Source organism: Halichoerus grypus, chromosome 5 (genome assembly GCF_964656455.1).
Source record: "Halichoerus grypus chromosome 5, mHalGry1.hap1.1, whole genome shotgun sequence".
Lineage (NCBI taxonomy): Eukaryota > Metazoa > Chordata > Mammalia > Carnivora > Phocidae > Halichoerus > Halichoerus grypus.
In genome coordinates this window covers 163782797-163802376 of record NC_135716.1, presented here as the reverse complement: position 1 = coordinate 163802376, position 19580 = coordinate 163782797, and the positions used below count along the sequence as shown (strand labels likewise).

Genomic DNA, 19580 nt, shown 5'->3' with positions numbered 1-19580 from the left:
GGTTCAGTCGTTAAGCATCTGCCTTCGGCTCAGGTCATGATCCCAGGGTCCTGGGATCGAGCCCCGCATCGGGCTCCCTGCTCAGCCAGGAGCCTGCTTCTTCCTCTCCCACTCCCCCACTTGTGTTCCCTCTCTAGCTGTCTCTCTCTCTGTCAAATAAATAAATAAAATCTTAAAAAAAAAAAAAAAAGATAAAGTCTCTGTGCAGTCCGAGCCTTCAACACGTCCCCAGCACATGCTCATTTCTCTTTCTAACAAATTGAGAGGAGAGACGAGCAGCTAGTGAGAATTTACTACTGTCACTTTGTTTTCATTATGGTTGTCTCTTCTGTTATCTTCTACTTCAAATAAGTGATACTCCTTTCCCATTTATGATGTGAAATTTCTTCCTAATATATTAAATTTTAAAAGCAATTCAATTAAAAAATATTTCATGGGCCAGTGAACTCCTATTCACTCCTCAAAACCCAACTCAGAATCACCTCCTTTAGACGGCCTTCCCACCCCTTTGTGGTTGAATCCCTCACTCTTCCTGCTCCCTTGACATCTAGCCCATGTACATCATACCTACTGCACTAAATTAGGACAACATGCAGTGATTTATTAGGGATTTACCATGTGCCAGGGACTGTGCTAAGCACTGACCCACAGTCTCTTGCTTAATTACTCTGTGAATAGCTCTACTAGCCCCATTTTACAGGTGATAAAATGGAGGTGAAGAAACTTGCCCACAGTCACACAGCTAGTCAGTAGTGGGGTTGGGAACTGAACCCAGGGCTGGGCGACTTCGGTCTGTGGCCTTGACCTTGAAAGCCGTACACTAGTGGTCACGCTCCCCCATCAGAGGGCAGGAGGTGTGTCTGGTTCACCTTGGATCTCATTCACTCAGAGCCGACCCAAGGCCTGGCACAAACTCCACCCTGATAGAGACATGAAGATGTGCGTGATGGATGGGCTGCGACTGGGCCCCTGCTGCGATGTCTCAGGAATCTGGGCCCCCCTCCCCATCCTGTGACGGAGCACACAGAGCTCCAGCAGCACAGATTGGGGCTGGAAGGTCCTTCTAGGAAATGGACAGCCTGTGCTAGGTCTCCCTGCCCTCCTGCTCCCGCCCTGAGAGAGGCCCGGCCTCCCCAATGTCTGAGCCCCAAACAAGCAGGTAAGGCTGCACTTCCTGCCACCAGATGAGGCTGGCCAAAAGAGGACAGCAGGGCCTGAGCGCTGGGAGGAGAAGGACCAATCGAGGACAGGGTTGGGCAGGCAGAAGTAGCTTCCCAGAGGAAACCGGGCTTGAACAGCGCTGGGAAGAATGGGGAAGATCTGGATAACCAAGGGCAAAGGTCATTCCAGGTGAGGGAAACATCCCAAGCAAAGGCAGGGAGTCCAGAAAGCAGGGGCTCGGGGAGCCAGTGAGGAGCCCCGGTCAAGGGCAGGACAGATTTGGAGCGAAGGCTGAATAGCAGGGGACAGCGGGGTCTGGGGTGGGGCTGGAAGGCCAGGCTCAAGAGTCTGGGCCATGATGGGGAGTCTGGTGGTTGGATCAGGGAAGTGATGCACAGATGACGGGAGGTCCTGAGGCCCCCAGGGGCAGCCCCCGTGTCCAAGTCACCCAGCAGCAGTGGCAGAGTGGGGATTTGAACTTTTGCCTCAGGAATGGAGCCTGGATGATGGGGAGGTGGGTGAGCAGCAACCGGCCAAGGATGGGACAGTGGCTCTGGGGAGGGCAGGGCGTGTGGGAGAGGAGGGGGAGGGCTGCCAGAGCAAAAGAGCCCTTCTCCCAGGTATCACTCGGCACAGCCAACGCCCCTGGCCAGGGCCTCATCAGGTCTCAGGGTCTGTGGGCAGGAACTGCAGGGTGACAGCTCTACCTCTTCCCCCCGATTCCTGCCCCGGCCTCAGCCGGCATCCGCCGAGCTCCTTCCTGCCTGCCTTCCCTTTCTTCCTCTCTCCCCACTTAACAGATTGCGGCAGCAAGATGGCACAAATTTATGGCTCAACTCACCAAAAATAACAAGAGATCTATCAAAGGCAGTTTGCGTGAAATTAACAGGCGCCTGTACCCTCTTGTCAAACGCACTCGGCTCTGAGGCGGGCCCGGGCACTGCACTCCGGCGCGGCCCACCAGCTCCCGGCCTCATGGCTCTCCCAGTAGCGACCCAGCCCCACTCCACCTGGCCAGGCCACTGACTCTACTCCGGGTGTCCCAGGGAAGGGGAGCACAACTCCCCTGCTGCAGTACCTAGCAGAGGGGCTGGGACAAGGGTCCTCCTCTTCCTGCTCACCACCAATCTTGTCCTCCATCTGGCAGTTCCATGTGTGAGCCGGTTCTCCCATGGCTGGTACCTGTGTCCAGCCGGCCCGGGGGGCTGGGGGTGGCGCTGCCACCAGGCACAAAGTGCCCTGAGCCCTGATGATGCCCTGGCCCTCAGACGTCCCCTGCCACATGGAACGAACTGAGCCCTATGTCCATTGTCTCTTGCCCCTAAGAGATTGGGCAGAAGGGAGGAGATGGCAGAGAGGAAAAGTCTCTTGCCTGCCAGGGGAGAGGAAGGAAGTCTGGGCAGCAGTGTGCTATGCAAGCCCACTTAGGAAGACGGATGACACCTCACCCCCTGCAACTCCCCACAAGGGCCCTCCCTGCAGGCAACCCCCATGAACAGCCTGAAAACAGGCCAAGCAGGACAAGGGGCGTGAGCTGAGGTCAGGCGTGGAACAGCTGGGAGCCTAGGGCTCCCTGCACAGAGATGATACCAGGCCTCATGCCCAGGGACAGGCAGCATCCAATCTCCACCCATCCCCAGTCTCAGAGGCCCCTGCAGAGGCTGTGATGATGATGGGGACCATGGTGGCCTTCCCATCACTAGCCCTCTCTGACCCCCAAAGATACCCCAACTACCAACCAACTCCTGCTTCCGGCTTCCACCAAGCCCAGCTGGCTGCTCCTGGCTCTGTGCTCCACATGGCAGCCTGCCCAGATGTGCCCGCCCATGAGGGTAAAGCATTGCTCCATCCACTGCGGACCACTGGGCCAAGGGACCACAGGGAAAGCCAGACAAAAGAGGCTGCCCTCTGCTGAGCACGATGGGGGAGGCCCCCACAGAGTGATAGGCAGTGACCACCAGGCAGGAAGAACCATAAACCTCCTGATATACGCCTGGTGCTCTCCGCCGATGTTCGACAAAGAAGCGAAATGCAATTTCTTCCTGCAGGCACTAAATCCCAGGCCGGCCTCCAAGGCCCATAACCTGCCCACGGCCTGCTGTCACTCGGACGGCTTCATCGACCAATGTTAAAGGCCAAGCTGGCCAGGGGGAGAGGCCAGAGCAAGGCCACTGGGCACTTGCCATGGACAGGCATGGTGCCAGATGTCTCCTGGGGGAGGCTAAAAGCCCCCTCCACACGGCATTGGGAGAGGCCGCTGTCATGATAACTAGCCCCTCTAATTAATTCAGAGATACCTCCCCGTTTTACAGATGAAGAAACTGATGCCAAAAAATGGGATCCGCTGAAGGGAACAGTCAAAGGCAGTGCCCAACTCCAGGGCTCTGGCCTCCAAAGCAGGGGCGGGGACAGGTCATACTCCAACACTCCTAGTGGCCCTCACACAAGACCCCTTGCCTCCCTGTAAATACTCTCAGGCAGACCTAGATGCCTCTTCTGACTTCCAGCCCTGCATGACATCCTCATGATGGTAGGCCAGGACCTGTTACCCCAAATGGGGAAACCGAGGCCCGGAGAGGGAAGGGAACTCCCTTTTAGTACCAGAGCTGGGGACCGGAACCCAGATCTGCCTCCCCCCCCCACCCACTCCCTGCCAGGCCCCCTGGCCAGTCTCGGGCCCGGCACTGTGCGGCAGGCACATGAGATCCAGATGAGGGGCTAGGGGCCCTGAAGCTGCAGGAAGGAGGGCCGGCAGAAGGTGGCTGTGGCGAGGGAGCTGGGGTGGGAGCAAGAGCATGTAGGACTCAGGGCTCGCAGAGCTTTTGCCCAGTCAGCAGGAAGCTCTAGCTGCTGGCAGCCTCGGTCCCAGAAGACACGGGCCCAGAGGGGGAGAGAGGGGATGCTGGGAGCTGAGCCAGCCCAGCCCTCCAAGGCAGCCTTGAAGCCCAGGCCTCTTCACCTGGGCACCGCCCTCTGCCCTGACCCTGCGGCCACTGCCAAAAATCACTGACCTGTGAGGACAGGAACACATCCCTGCTCCCTGCCTACTCTCCAGCCTCCAGGCAAACTTGTCAACTTGCAGTGCCAGGACCTGCCACGGTCACTCCCAGCTTGGGGCCTTTGTTCGCACTGCTCCCTCTGCCCGGAATGCCTTCCCCGCTTCTTTGGCTTCGCTGGCTTCCACTTGTCCTTCAGATCTCTGCTCCTGTATCACTTCCTTCAGGAAGCCTTCCTTGATTGCCCAGTGTGGGGAGTCCTCTCCCTGGGTTCACCACACCGCATTGGCCGATCTCTGCCCTCCCATTCACCCACCTAGACTGCAAACTCTTCGAGAGTGAGGTCTAACCCAAATCCATTTCAGGGAACCCCAACATCGGGACAAGGACAGACACAGAGGGGACACGGGTGAAGGACCATACGAATGGCCTGGGGATCTGCCAAGACGGGCCCCAGAGGGCCCCCTGGGCACACCCAACCCCACCAGGGCCCTGCTCAGACTCACCATATCTCATCTCGGTCGTGAACAGGTCATTGCTGCTCCCTGAATGCAAATCGGCCTCAGCGGGTGGGGCCGGGCCCCCGGGCACCAGGGCATTGGACAGAGTGTGGGCAGCCGGAGGGCCTGGAGGCGTGGTGGTGGTGGCGGGACTGGCCCCCGCCTCCCCGGGGCAGCTGCAGCCCGGCTGGGCGAAGCCACAGGCCCGGCCGGCGGCGCGGCCGCACTCCTCACTCCAGCGGCAGAGCACGCCGCAGGTGAACTGGCTGGAGTTGTTGTTGTTGATGAGCAAGACCTCGACGAAGCGGAAGGCCAGGGCGGCAGGCGCCAGCAGGCGCGGGGCCTCCGAGGGCTCTGCCGACAGGCACAGCTGCACGAAGTTCTTGTCGAAGTGCAGGAAGGTAAAGGGGCCTGAGCCGCCGCACAGTTCCAGCCCCGCTGCGGCCTCCTCCTCCTCCTCTGGCCACCCCGCCTCTGCCTCCGCCCCGGCCACCGCCTCCTCTGGGCTAGGCCGCAGGCAGGTAAAGTTGACCAGGTAGTGGTCCAGGGGCAGCAGACGGGGGGCAAAGTGAGTGCACACCTGCTCCTGGCGGTTGAAGCGCAGGTAGAGGGAGTACTTGGTGGGGTCAGGGTTCTCCAGGGTCCAGGAGCAGCCCGAGGCGATGGTGGGAAAGAGGTCCTGCAGTGAGAAGGCCCCGTAGAGCACGCCTGAGGCCAGGGCGGAGCAGGCGCTGGGGGCGGGGTCGAAGGCGGCGGCCAGGCGCAGGGACAGAATCACAGATAGTAAGAGGGGACAGGCTGGGGTCATCCTATGTCCCTTGCCCTGTGGAGAGAGACGGCGGTCAGCGGTCCCAGGCACTACCAGCATGAGCTCTCAGTCTCCCGTGGCCTCCTCGCTGCCGGGGGGTGGGCCTCTCGGGGAAGACTTTGAAGTCACCCACCTCCACCTGTGTGATCTTAGACGGGGGACTCGACTGCTTAGAGCCTCAGTCCCCTTACCTGTAAAATGTAGGCACGTGGGAGAGTGCCTGACTCTGGAAGCCCTTAAGAAACATCCGTTGTTGTCTCTGTCACCCTGCGATTCCTCGGTCAGTCCCACCAGCCACAGGCACCCGGCCTGACACTTGGATCTAGCCCCATCCCCACCACCCAACTGGAATTCTCCAGAACCCTTGCTCTCAGTCGCAGTGTATCGTGATCAGCTGTGAGGCGTGTCACGTGTAATCCAGCGGTAATTGTCAAAGGAGCAATGTTTGACAACGATTTGCTTTTTTATAAATCAGAGCAATTCAAGGTTATTCCCGGAACAATGTCATTCTCACTCGCCTGCTTTTACTGAGTGGGCGAGAAAGGGGAGGAGTTACGACCGGTGCGCCAGGGGCTGCGCACAGCCTGAGCCATGCCCCTGGGGGGCATCGCAAGTGTGAACGTCATGACTACCGCTGTGGTGGATTTCCTGGTGGAAACAACGGGGCGAGGCACCTGCAAAATGGGTGCAGTATTCCCCTTAACCCCTCTTCCCTTCCTGCCATGGAGTTATCGTCCCAAGGCCTGGCTCAGGGCCCGCTACCCCAGTAAGGCCACCAAGCTATCGCCCAGCTCGCAGCTCCCGCAGCACCTGCCTGCAAGTCCATAGCCCCAGTCAGCACCTCTATCCCCTGTTGTCTCCCCCGAGCTAGCTCATTCATCTCAGGAGTCTTCAAGCTCCTAGGAGTGGAGACCGGGGTCCACTGATTTCTCCCTCCCTGCCAAGTGCTGCACTGAGCCGAACCCCCAGCATGTGCTCCAGGTGTGGGCAGGCAACCAGGCCTCAGGCCATACCCTGACAGACGCGCAGGGCGGTCAGGCCCGAGTGGACAAAGCCTAGCGGGCAGGGCACCTGCAGGCACCCTCCCACCCACCGGGCCAGGCCAGAGCCACTACCCAGAGCCTGCACAGCCTCCACCCTAGCTGTCCAGAAAACAGAGCCTGGCACCTGGGCTGGCTCCGTCCTGCTTCCAGCCCTGCGCCCGAGGTGATCCCCATTGCCTCCCTCCTCCGTGCCTGCAGCATAGCTCACAGCACTGGATGGGCCCCTAGAGCCTGGTTGCTCCACATTAGAGGAGAAAAGATGAGGCTCCAAAAGGGGAGGCGACCTGCTCAAGATCACACAAGAGTGATCCAGCTGGGACTGGAAGCCGGGACCCGAAGCCCCAGCCTGGGGTTCCCTCTCATCCACCAATAGCCTCTTGCTCCGCGTCCCCTTCCTTGCCCAGGCTTCAGGCCCGATGGACAAGCCATTAGCCCTGGGAACTGAGTCACAAACAGGATAATTCACAGATGTGGCCAGATGTTCCCAAGACCCGGAGGCTCCCCAGGCACAGATTTCCCCTTGGCTCTTTAGGAGCCTCAACAGTGACTGGAGGGGTGAGGGGGGGAGGGCAGGAATTAGAACCCCAGAATTCCAATCCCTGTGCAGCATCCGTGGAACTCCTCACTGCCCCAGATCCCGCACTTGCCCCTCCCCAGCCATGGGATAAAGGGGGCATAGGGGGACAAGCTCAAGGCAGGCTCATTTCCTGGGGAGGAGCCACCCCAGCCTCCTCCAAAGACACGCGTGGAGTTACTGGGCAGATGTCAGAACAGGTTGTGTCTCCACTCCTCCCGCCAGAACTGAAAAAGGGACACAAGAGCCCTGGCCTTCCCTGCCCCACATCATGTATGTCCCAAACTCTCCAGCCCACCCCCAGCCTGCTGCAGCACCAGCGAAGCCGGGAGCTGATGATGAGTGACATCCAATCCCCCCGCTGCCCCCAATTATTTTTAAGCAGGCTGCAAAATTCAGGCCATAGCTGCAGCTCAGCAGAGGGGAGGTGGGGGCTCATTATAACTGGCCTCACCTCCCCCACTTAGAGCAGGGTGTGGAATCTACACACACACACACACACACACATACACACACACACAGAAGCTGGAACACTGCTGTGCCGTGCAGACATGCACACAAAAGCACGTATGCACAGACACATGAAAAGACAGGTGTTCCCAGGCATTCTACATGTGAACAGACACATACGCACACAGACACGCACACAGATCAGTGAAGCCACAGATGCGTGAATTCATACGCACACCAGGGTACAGGCACTCACATGTACAAGGTGTAAAGAGCCAGCCACTTGTACACTTGTACAGAGAGGCAAATGTACTCTCTCGTGTGAACACACACACAGGTAGCTGGCTGTTCGAGGCTTAGCACATGCCAGCTAAGTGTCAGGCAGGATCTGACTTGCTGCTCCTTCCTTTGTTTGTTCTTGAAGCTGGGGACTCAGACCCCCCCCACCCCCCGCCCAATCCCACCTCCTGGTCCTCAGCTGCTCCCTCCTCCATAGCCCCAACCCATCAAGAAGTGTTAGGTCCAGACGCTCAGAGACACAGCCTGGCTTCTGCACAACCGAGCCACCTCTAAACCCTGCCCAAGCCCCCTCCTCCAATCAGTCTCCTTCAGACACCCGCTTCACACCAATTCTGGAATTTCACCCTGCATCTGTATGACCCTCGTGGTTCCTGTGGTGACATAAGACCTCTGGGGCCCTTTATTTTAATATCCTTCTCCACCCATAAAATAAGGCAAACAGCACAATTCCAAGCTAAGTCAGAGAGAGCCTCTCCTGGGAGGGGACCTGGAAGGATCCTTACCTCACAGGCTGCGCAGGTGGCTATTAGCCATGATCCCCCCCTCCCTGAGCCTCAGTTTCCCCCTCTGTGGAATGGAGACCACCTTCTCTTTCAACCTCCCAGTGAGTTCCCGGCACAGAGCCTGGCCCAGGCAGAGCACTCACACGGTCCCTTCGCCTTCTCCCCTCCGCCTGGGAACCTCACAGACTCTCCCTGCTTCCCTGCTGAGGTCCACCGCTATCTCTGGGAAGGCGCTTTGGGCTGAACCACGGAAATGGCTTTGCCACCTCCAAGCCCAGTAAGATCACAAACGTGCCCAAGAGCTGGAGAGGACAGGTATGGAGCTCAGCTCTGAGGAAGAACTTCCTAGGTCAGGAGGTTAATGGCGAGGATAATCAAAAGGCCTCCTCCCTCAGGACCTCAGCGGGCTGAGATGTGTGAGCTGCCGGGGGGGGGGGGGGGGGGGGCGGGGGGGGGGGACGGGACCTCCCCCGCTCCTCGGGCTACCTCCCCCGCATGCCTGCCGCCCGCCCGCCCGCAGACCTGAGAATCCCACCCTCTGCCCAAGCACACTGAGACCCCACAGGCCCGCCCGGCCTCGGGCTTCCCCTTCTGCCCCAGTGAGGGAATCGGAGGCTTTCGCAGCAGCTGGCAGGGACAAGAGCGGGGACGGGGGGCACCTCAGGGCAAGGGCTGGGTCTCCGGGATCGAGCCCCTTGCGCCCTGTGGGCTGGGAGCAGCGGCGCTGGGTGGCGGAGCGCCGGGAGCCCCGGCCGCGGGCGGGGGAGGGGCGGCGGGGGGGAGGGGCGCGGCGGTGCGCACCGCGGTCGCGTTTATCCACCTGGCAGCTCCAATTCGCCGGCCCGTCACTCACCCTCCGCCTCCCGGGCGCTCGCTGCGGGGCCGAGCCCAGGCCGCCACGCGGGCGGGGACCCCCCACTCGGAGCCTTCGGGTCCCGTGCCCATGCACTGGCCGGGTGGCAGGGTCCTCAAGGACCCCTCTCCGGGAGCTCTGGTACCCAGGAGGGCGCACACCTCCATCCAGCTTCTGGAGCTGGTGGGCAGGACCGAGGGGAGGGGGCTCCCCCGAGTGCGGCCCCGCCTTCTCCACCCGGCCAAGAAGGCCGCTCCTCCTCTAGCTCAGGGGTCTTTCGGTCCCGGGAGGGGCCCTCCCGCCCACCGCGGGGGAGGGAGACGGGGGGCGGGGCCGCGAGGGTAGGGGGCGGTGACTCAGCCGCCCTCCGCCCGCCTCCCCGGAACTTTGCAGCAGCTGGAGCCGCCGTTGCTACAGGAACCGAAAGCTTTTGTTCCCCAATGTCAGGGCTGCCCGGGCAGACTGGAGGCTGGGAGGCTGCCACTCCCCGGTGGGACCCAGGCCCAGCCACACTGCCCAGAGGACTTCCTGCAGCAGAACGCCACGGATTCGAGCCGCCTCTCTCCCCCTTACCCGCCCTTCACCAAGCCACTCCCGGCAAAGCCAGGTTTCTTCAAACTCTTGGGGCCCTCAGGCCGGGTCGCCCCCTAACTGTGACCTGGAGCACTAACTGTCCTGGAAAGTTCCTGATGGTGTCTGACCCCCTGGGGAGAGGTAAGAGGTTCCTCTGAGCACCATGTGCTCCTCTGGTGCTGATTTCCCACGTGGGCCCCCCTAACAGGCAAGCCTACCTTTGGGGACCTTGACTTGGGTTTCTTCCCTGCATTTATCCTACCTCCCCTACTTGAACCAGGACCTCAGAGACCTTGGCCTGGCTTTCACTGATGCCCCTCTGGCCAGAGCTGATCCCAGAGCAGTCCAGCAGATCCAGAGCACCCAGATGGTGAAGGATGGGTGAGGGAGGGGAGAGGCTGACAGTCACAGGCTCCCTGGACCCACTCTGGGAGCTGGGTGGTTTCTGGCTTTATTATCCTGGGGGTTAGAGTGAAGTCACTAGAACCTGTTCTGCACTTCTCCTCTGGGAATAGGAGTAGTGTGGAGAGGGGCCTGACCTTGGCGTTGAAGACAGCCCAATAAACCAATCATTGTTGAGCATTACTAGGTGCCAGACACTCTGTACAATCTAATTTCATTCTCCCAGCAACTATATGAAGCATTTATCACTGACCCATATTATAGAGGGCCAAATGAAGCTCAGAAAGGTTATGTAGCCTGCCTAGGTCACACAGCTTTTGAACCCAGGTCATCTGGCCAAAAGCTGAGTTACTAACTACTTACTCAGCTCCATTACCTGGGCGTTGGGAGGGAGAGAAGAGTGCAGAGACCATCTGAGACCTCATTTTGAGTTACAGAAATGCCTACCACATACACAACCACCCCAGGCTAGACCTCTCCCTTTCTGAAGAGTGATGGGGGAGAGGGGGAGCCCAAGAGGGGAGCAGAGAAGGGAAGACGAGGGGGGAAATCTGTCAGTCTCAGTCCAGGGAAGACCCTCCCTCAAGCCTCCCACCACCACCATCAGGGCATACCCCATCCAGAGTCCACATTGACCCCTATGGCAGCAAGGGGGACACTCCCCAGGTGCCTGCGCTGTCCCAGGGCCAGGTGGACTCCCCCGCCTATGCCATGCCCAAACCAGACTGAGCCCACCTTCGCCCCCACCCACCACCTAGTGGGGACTGCCATGGGGTAGACAGAGGCTCCCTGGGGACACCTGCCCAAGCCCAAACAAGCCCATCCAGACCATCTCAAATCCAGGGGCCAATCCTGCTGGTCTGTCCCTGATAGCTCAAAGGGCTCCTGAATCCCTGCTGGGATGAGCCCTCCACCCCACCCCACCCCACCCTGCCCCCAGAGCATAGGGTCTGACAACCAGAACTGTTCCCGCACGGCTAGCAGGAGGGGGCATCCGGCCTCGCCCGCCAACCTCCTCTTCCCCAGGGACTTCCCAGCGCCAGTCCCGCAGCCACCGCTGCTGCTCCGGCTGCGGAAACCTGGGGTTACCCGCGGGAGGAAAAGGGGCGGCGGGTCCGGGGCTGCGGGCAGGGGGCGCCAGAGGACGCCCAGGGGCCCGGCCGGCAGCTGGCGAGGCGGGCAGGCGGGCAGTGTCTCTGGCCCGGGAGCCCCTCCCCCCGCGGGCACCAGACCCTTCTTCGCCCGCTCTGCACCGTCCGCGGCGCAGAGGACTTCCCTCGGACCGAGCTGACTGCGGGAGTGGCCGCCAACTTCACAACCTCCAACCCCCTCCTCCCCGCCCCCGCCCCATCATGCCAGCCCCCGGGGCTGCGGGAGGGTGCGTTTGGTGCCCGGCTCTATGCCCCAGGGGTGGGAAGAGAAGGATGGGGGATGGACAGACTCCGACCAAAGATGGACACGGGAGCCAGGGATGCAGGGCCAGTCGAGATCCCGGCCGGAGAGGAGGGGGCTCGGAGCAGACATGGGGGACACGGCCCCAAGTCCAGGCTGAGGGGGAGGAGACTTGCAGCAGAGATTGGCGAGGGATAGAGAGACTCCAGGCAGATATGGGGGAGGAGGCATCGGGACAGAAATAAGAAGGGAAGCATGGTCGGGGTACTGGCGCGGGGAAAGGCAGTAACTATGGGCAGACATGGACGGGCATAGGAAGGACTCTGGGCAGAGATGAAGTGGAGGGGAGGAGCAGGGTCCGGCATCCAGACGAGGAGGGGCGATTAAGGGGAAATACACAGTCGAGCTGCAGGTTGGAGAAAGGGGCTCTAATCAAGGTGGGGGGCGCACTGCCAGGATCCAGGCTAAGATAGGAAGAGACTCGAGACAGCAATGAGGGTAAGGTCTGGGTCAGGATTGTGGGGGAGGGCTTTAGCAGAAATGGGGAAGGGGAAGGGGGTGGGAAAGGGACTCACCAGAGATGAAAGGGGCCTCGGCCCCAGGCTTGGAAGTTCCCAAAGAGATGGGAGTGGGTAGATGCAGAAAGAACTCAGTTCGGGAGGGGGAGGATTCAACAGAGATGGGCTAGGGGAGCGCCCCGAGTCCGGGCCGGTGCGGAAACTCGGGACCGCGCCGGGAGGGCTCGGTGCGGGGCCGTGTCGAGGTCTGGGACCGAGCACTCACCTGGGCGCCGTCAGCAGCAGGAGCGGGGGCCGGCGCTGGCGGAGGCAGCCACGGGGCGCAAGTTTGCCATCCCTAAGGCGGGGGCCTGGCCGGACGCGGGGCAGCTCGCGGCAGCGGCGCGGAGGGGCCGAGGCTCCCGCTCCGCGGAGCGGCGGGTGCAGAAAAGGCGCCGCGGAGCAGCGCGGGGCGGGCGGGCGCCGGGCCGGGCGCGGGCTCCTGCCACCGCCTCCTCGCCGCGCCGCCCCCCCCCGCTCCCCCGCCCCGAGCAGCGCCCGCGCCGCGCGCCGCCTCCTATTCGCGGGCGGCGGCCGCAGCCCCGGGCTCCAAAAGCCGGCGCCGCATCCTCGGTCTCCGAGCGCCGCCGCCGCCACTGCCGCCGCCAAACCCGGTTCCTCCCGCCGCTCCCGCCGCTCCGGCCGCTGCCCGCAGCGCGCGCCGGGCCGACTGACGGCCGAGGCGGGACGCGGCGCCTGCGCGGGCTGGGCCCGGGAGGGGGCGCGCGCCAGGCCGGGCGCGAGGAGCCGCGGGAGAAGGGGCGGGGGCCGGGGGCGACGCGCGCCGCCTCCTGTTAAAGGGGGAGCAGCGCCAGCCGAGCCAAGCGCACACTCCTCCTCCCCGCCCTGGGCCCCAGGCGCCGGCGCGGGAGAAGCCCCGGGTAAGCCCCCGCCCCGCCCGCGGCCTCCTGGACCGCAGGATGCGGCGATCCGCGACGCCCCTCCAGCGATACCCCAGGCCGGAGGCAGCTCGCGCAGCCAGGGTCTCCGGGGCCCGGGGTGGGGGTGGGGGCGGGGGGGGGGCCTGAAACATTTGCCCCACCCTCCCCCGTGTGCATTGCAAATTGCAAATCCCTGTGCATGCAGGTGCCACTCCTGTGCGCTGAACTTTGCATATGCTTATGCACACAGGTGCCCTATGTGCGCACTGCAATGCTGCCTGGCTGTGTGCATGCAATTGCTACACACATACACAGTGTGTTAACGTGCTCAGGTCTGGAAGGTATGTTGGCTCTTCCTATGGGTAGAGATGCTATGTGTGTCCAAGCTTACAAGCGCCACATACGTGCTGAATGCTCTGGGTCACCTGTATGTAGGAGCCACATATGTACACTGCAGTGTGGTATGCTTGGTGCATACTCTAGTGTAAACTGCAATGTTGCATGTCCCTAGGCACGGGGATGCTACACGTGTGCAGTGTGTTACATGTTTTCCTGAGTGCCTGTCTATTCCCACAAGTGCCTTTTCCTGTGCCAGGGGCGCCCCCATGTTGCATCTGTTTGCGTAGAAGCAGACGGAATGTACGGACCTGCCCCCTCCCCAGCCTGGCACTGTGCAGTTGGGTGGGGCCAGAGCCCACATGGTGAAGGTGGTTTCCCAGGGAGATGCCTATGGCTCAGGGCCCTGGTCCGGTGGTTTTGTGGCCTGGGACATATTGCCACCAGGAAGGTGGGCCGACCAGGGACGCACCACTTCGGCCAAAGACAAGTAGGTTAATCAGATGGCTCTGGTCAGAGGAGGAGCCAGCAGGGGGCAGCTTTGCAGTGAGGGTTGGGATGGTTTCAGGAACCCTACTTTTTGAAGGTTCCCTGGCCAGGAGAGGGCTAAGCCTGGGAAGCAAGGAAGCTCCAGTCCACCCAATCCCAGCCCCACCTCTCCACTGAAGCCCCTTGAGTTGTGTCACCCTGGAGACCAGGGCAGGACGAGAACACTCCACGTCCCCCTGGGGGCAGTACCAGGAAGAGGCAGAGAGAAAGCCCCCTGTTCACTCCCTCTGTCTCTCTCTCCCCCCCTCCAGCAGTCTCCGTGACATTTGTTGTGAGTGATTGTGAGAGATTATCGACTTTAATGGAAGGAGGTAATAAGGGGCGATGAAGGAATCTCACCTGTCACCTTAAGGGAATTTATGAGGCTGTATGAGACAGGGAGGAGGGCTGGCACCTTTCCTTTCCCAGCGGGAGCCCAAGGAGGCCTGTGCCTTAAGCCTGGCACTGGCAGGCAGGGCTCCTGGGTTCTTGCTGGGCACTCTCAAACATACCCGGGTCTCTGGGTTTGGAGGCTCAGCCGCTACTGTGAAAGCCAAGGCAGGCCTTGCCATCTACAGAGTGTGTCAAGAGCCACCCCAAGGGCAGTGGGAGATCCCAGGCCTCCTTACTTGGGCATTGCGAAGGGCAGTGGGGGGTGCTGGACTTCGGCCTTAATGAGGTGGGCAAAGGTGGGGAGAGTGGTCAGGATATGAGGTACGCACAAGGATGTAAGGACAGGTCCTCAGAAGCTTCCAGGACCCTGTACTCCAGAGCTCCAGCCCCTTCCACTCCCACAGGGAGCCTGCCTCCCTCTTTATGAATATTCATTGAATTAGCATACTAGAGACCCAGAGCACAGAGAAACCCAGGCAGGTCTCTTGCAGATGTAATGCAGCTGGATCCCTGAGGCCCTCCCTCTCCCCCCAGGATCCAGCTGGGTGCAGGGGTAACGGGAGGGGCTGGCTCTGGAGAGACAGCAGCCTTTTGTCTGTTTCTGTGTTCCTTGGTAGCCCTCTGACTTCTCAACCCCATTCTTTCAGCCACAAAAATGTATGCCCTGGGAAAGACAGGTGGTCAGACAGAGTGAGGGACTGACAGAGATGGTACACCATACCTGGGGGCTCACGGGGCAGGGTGGCGAGGTCAGCAAGGCAGCAAGGGCTGCGGGAGCTGGGTAGAGAGAACAGACCACCCAGGGCTTGTGCAGCAGCAGGCTAGATTAGGGCCAACCTCTGGAAGGCTCTCCCGGAGGTGCCTCCCCGCATCAGGGCTTCCCCACCTCCTTTCCCAGGAGCCCCTGCCCTTCCAGACTCACTCTGGTGATAATGCCGCCCGGGAGGACTTGGAGTAATTACAGATCGTTTCCATATTCAAATCCAGCTGGTTGAAGAGAAATTACTTCTCTGACAGCCCAGGCGGGGGTGGGAAGAACAAGTCTAAGCCCCAGGAGGGGCCTCTAGGGAGCCTAGGGCAGAGACTGGGCAAGGGAAGGGGCCCCAGTCAGAGCCTGAGCACGGAAGGTTTAGGCAGAAGAAAGGGATACCTCCTGCCCACCCCTCCGCTGAAACACAAAGACTGGGCAAAGGACAATGACCCCCAGCCCTTTAGCCCCATTTGGGGCTCCCTCTAGAACCTCTGATGGGAGGTGGGGGACCCATCCCCCAAGGGCAACTAGAAGTCAGGCTCTCTACCATGCTCTCACATTGCCTCCCGAGGTGATCTTGAGATAATCCCTCCAGCTTTCAGAGCCTCTGTTTCCTTATCTGTGAAATGGTATAAATGATCTCACCCGGCCTCCAGTGACATAAGGGATATGGAGCAGCAAGAGCTGTGCTCCTGAAAGATGCCTGTTTATTTTTTTATTTTTTTTAAAGATTTTATTTATTTATTTGAGAGAGAGAGAATGAGAGACAGAGAGCATGAGAGGGAGGAGGGTCAGAGGGAGAAGCAGACTCCCTGCCGAGCAGGGAGCCCGATGCGGGACTCGATCCTGTGACTCCAGGATCATGACCTGAGCCGAAGGCAGTCGCTTAACCAACTGAGCCACCCAGGCGCCCGAAAGATGCCTGTTTAAATCATTGTTTTAGTACCAGTTAATTCGTATTTTGTTAGCAACGACAACCACCGGTGGTCCATTCCGGAGACAGCACAGCCCTCAACAGGGCAGCTCAGGAGGGGATAGTGGGTCCGAGGGGCGCAACCCTGACCTCACTGCCCTGGCTTCAGCCCTGCCTCCCACTGGGCCAGCCATTGCCATGCTTCATTGCCCTTTAAACAGATGAGAAAATGTTCTTCTTCTCTTCCCAATGATTTATTTGGCCCAGAGCCTGGTCAGGTTTCCTTCCAGCCCGTGGGACCCGGGAGTGTCCCTCCCTCAGCCCCTACCCTCCACTGACACTCAGCCAGGCACCCATGGCAGCCCAGAGCTCTGAGTACCAAGGTCCCCTTTTAATCCCCCAACCCCACCCCAGATACCCATCAGAAGCTCATAACATGTTTCCAAAGACACCCAAATCCATGTGATAGTCTTCTATCAGGGTCTGTCCCGGAGCTCATGTGACAAATACCTTACTGTTGTAGATGTCATGGATCCTGGAGGGGTATCCTGGAAAAGGTGGACTGGCCCTCTCTGCCTGTGGGGAGTCCTGCATGTCTAACTTCCATCCTTCCTGCTGCAGATGCCAAATGGGTTAGGAGCCTGGGGCAGCCCAGGCTGGGTGTTTGTCATTTTCTTGGTGCTGTAGATCAAGGAGAGGAGGGAGGATTAGTTGCTTTCTAGCCAGATCCTCCCAGAAGTTTAACATCTGGTTTGCAGCCCTCTGGGCAGTGCCTGCATTCTCTGGCCCCCAGGGCAGGGGACAGAGAAGATCTTTAGAGTCCTGGGTGATCCTCACACACTCCTTACACCAGAGGGTGCGTGCAAGAGCCTGCCACCTAGAAGGTGCCTTTGCTCACCCATTCAACAAATATTTATTGTTTACTGTGTTCTAGGCACTGGGATCCAGGCCATCAGCAAGTTCCGTTGCTTCTACCTCCCAGAATATCCCAAATCTCTTCACTCTTCACATCCCCACTGCCAACATGGAAATCCAATCCACCAAGATCTGGTGCCTGGACCTCCCTTCTTTAATCTCCACGCTCCCACTTCTACCTCCCAGCCCCAATCCGTTCTCCTGGAGGCCACTGAGCCCTCTTTTTAACATGTAAATCAGAGCACCTCTTCTTAAACCCTCCAGTATCTTCCTGCTGCACTGAGCACCATGACCTTCCAAGCTCCACATGATCTGGCCCTTTCCAGCCTCCCCAGAGCCATCTCCACTACCCCACCTTCACCCCATCCCTACACAATATTGGAGGAACACGGGTCTTCTTGAAAAAGTCCAAATCCTTCTTCCCCCTGCCCTTGCCCCAGTTCACCCGGAAGGTCTCAGTTCCAATATCACCTCCTCTAGGAGGCCTCCGGGATTACACTTCTAAAGCAGCCCTTCCCACCCACCCCCAATCGCTCCAAACCATGGCCTTGCATTTCCGTCACAGCAACATTATTTGAAAATATGTTGTCTATTTACACATGTCATCTGTTTCCCCTGCTGGACTATGAGTTCTGTAAAGGCAGGGACCTTGTCCATCCATTCACAGTTGGATCCCCTGGCACACAGCATTATGCCAGGTATATGGTAGGTTTTTGTCAAGGGCACGAATGGTCAAAGGGCAAGTAAAGACCCTGCCCTCACAGAGGTTCCAGTCTGTCATCCTCGACCCATGTTTGTCCAATAAAACAGTGTTTCGCAGTTTCCCATGTGAAGAATATGAAAGGACTTCTGCCTCTGTCTCTCACTGGTTGTGTGACCTTGGACAGGTCACATATGCTCTCCGAGCCTCGGTTTTCTCTTCTGTAAGATGGAAATAATGATCCCAACCTAGCAGAGCTGATGGGAGTCACAAGAGACGATAAAAGATGAAGGCCTCACACAGCACCAGACCCAGGGAGGCGTCATCGGCAGGAATGCGGCCCCCTTTTGGGACTTACTGAGGGCTGCAGCTGTTCCAGGTTCTGGGGACATGGAGATGACTCAGAATGGGGCTCTGACCTTGAGGCCTTCCCAGCGCCCCCTCCATCCCACCCACGGAGAGAGGAGTTCTTATCTAATGAGATCACTGCTGTGAAGGAAGCCACCGGAATGACCAGGACAGTGTGAGTGTGTGATCCCTGCAGAGAAACTGAGTCCGAATCCACTTCTCTGCAGCACCTCCACTCCTTATTCTCTTCCTTTTCTGTCTTCCCTGTCTGTGTAAACAGACACACACACACATGTCGATGCATGTACCGATGAACCCATATCCACACACTTACACAGTCACCGGCCCACAGACATACATGTGCCTGGCAAACGCAGGTGTATAAATAACCACACACAAACCCCAGGACACACACCCCCCTCCATTTCTCTGGCCCAGTGGGGACCTGTCTGGCTCATCTATGAATCCTGTCACCTCCTGCTCCAGGCTGTGATTAGACACGACCCCTCCAGGTTGCCAGGAGGCAGCCTAGGCTTTCCTCCTTGGTAAATTCTCCTTAAGGCCTAATTCCACACTCCCCTGCTGCAGGCCTGAAGGACAAGGAGCCCTGGCAAGCACTCTGGACACCCAGAAATGACAGCACGATCCCCTGTACCCACACCCCCAGGCTGGTGGACAGGCAGAGGGTGGAGAGGTGCCTGAGAGGAGCTGCTCCCGGCTTCCTGCCCAGGTGGAAAGGGAAGGGGAATCCCTCAAGGAGGGTCTGGGACACTTGGCAGGCATGGGGCACACCGGCAGTGGGGGGCCAGTGTGCTCCCACCAGCAGGGATGCCCCATGTTCTCTCCCCCGGGCTCTGTGCCACCTGGATCCAGCTGGACAGGGCTTGTGCCAAGCAGGACACGCTGAGCGTAACAGGCAAGGGCAGGGGCGACCCAGAGGTCTAGAGGGACCAGCTCGTCCTGTTGAGCCCCTCTGTGGGCCTGACGCCGTGCCAGCTACTTTTAACTTATTGTCACAACAAACCCTGACACCGGTATGGTCACCCCCATTTCCCAGATGAGGAACATGGCTTAGAGGGAGGCAGAGAGAGAACCCAACCCCCCGTCATTCAGAAAGGCCCTGCCTTAGTTTTGCCTCTCCCTTGTCCCCCCTGTCACTCCCTCCCCCCCCCCCAGGACAGACCAAGCGCAGGCTGTGGAAAACAATTTACTTCAGGATTACAGCTGATCTTCCAGAGAGAACCAGCTCCCTCAGGATGAGAGATCTGAAGGGGTCTGACTCCCAGGGCCTCTCCCCTGTAAGGAAAGGCTGAAGCAGGACTCCCGGATTTGGGGGAGGCAACCAGAGTTGCTGAGGGTGCTGGGAAGGACATCTCACAGGACCACTGGCAGGTACACACCTCCCTGGCGGGCACAGCCACACTCCTTGCTGACACAACCCAGGAGGACGTCCCCTTTGCTAGAACATTCATCACCTCAGGCTGGCAGCAAAGCAGTCACCACTGGGTGAGAGGGTGGGCCTTCGATCTCAATGCCAAACCTGACACAACTCTGCTCTCTGGGGGGTCCCAGGCGTGGGGGCCAGGGCTGTGGATGGGGCAGGGGGGTGGGGGAGAAGGCTCTGAGCGTTGTGGTTGGAGGGGAGAGGCCCCGGGGTGCATCGCCAGCCGGCGTTCTGCATGTCAGAGTGGGAGTGAGCGGGG

General features: G+C 59.7%; 1 protein-coding gene and 1 long non-coding RNA gene across 10 annotated transcripts in view; one reads left to right on the top strand and one right to left on the bottom strand.

Moving 5' to 3' along the window:
* The window catches only part of ADGRB2 (adhesion G protein-coupled receptor B2), a 59517-nt gene that overhangs the window by 24011 nt on the left and 15926 nt on the right, over positions 1–19580 (bottom strand). For 8 of the 9 annotated variants that reach the window (XM_036098634.2, XM_036098642.2, XM_036098656.2 and 5 more), the window contains exon 2: positions 4664–5480. In XM_036098634.2, coding sequence (XP_035954527.1) covers positions 4664–5480 — 817 coding nt within the window. Of the gene's footprint in view, positions 1–4663; positions 5481–12338; positions 12503–19580 lie in introns of those variants that run through there. The other variant, XM_036098652.2, reaches the window with a different exon arrangement.
* On the top strand, positions 12897–17654 carry LOC118539888 (uncharacterized). Its single transcript, XR_004919376.2, has 3 exons — positions 12897–12993; positions 14130–14189; positions 16849–17654. It is a non-coding gene; the product is annotated as an uncharacterized LOC118539888 (long non-coding RNA).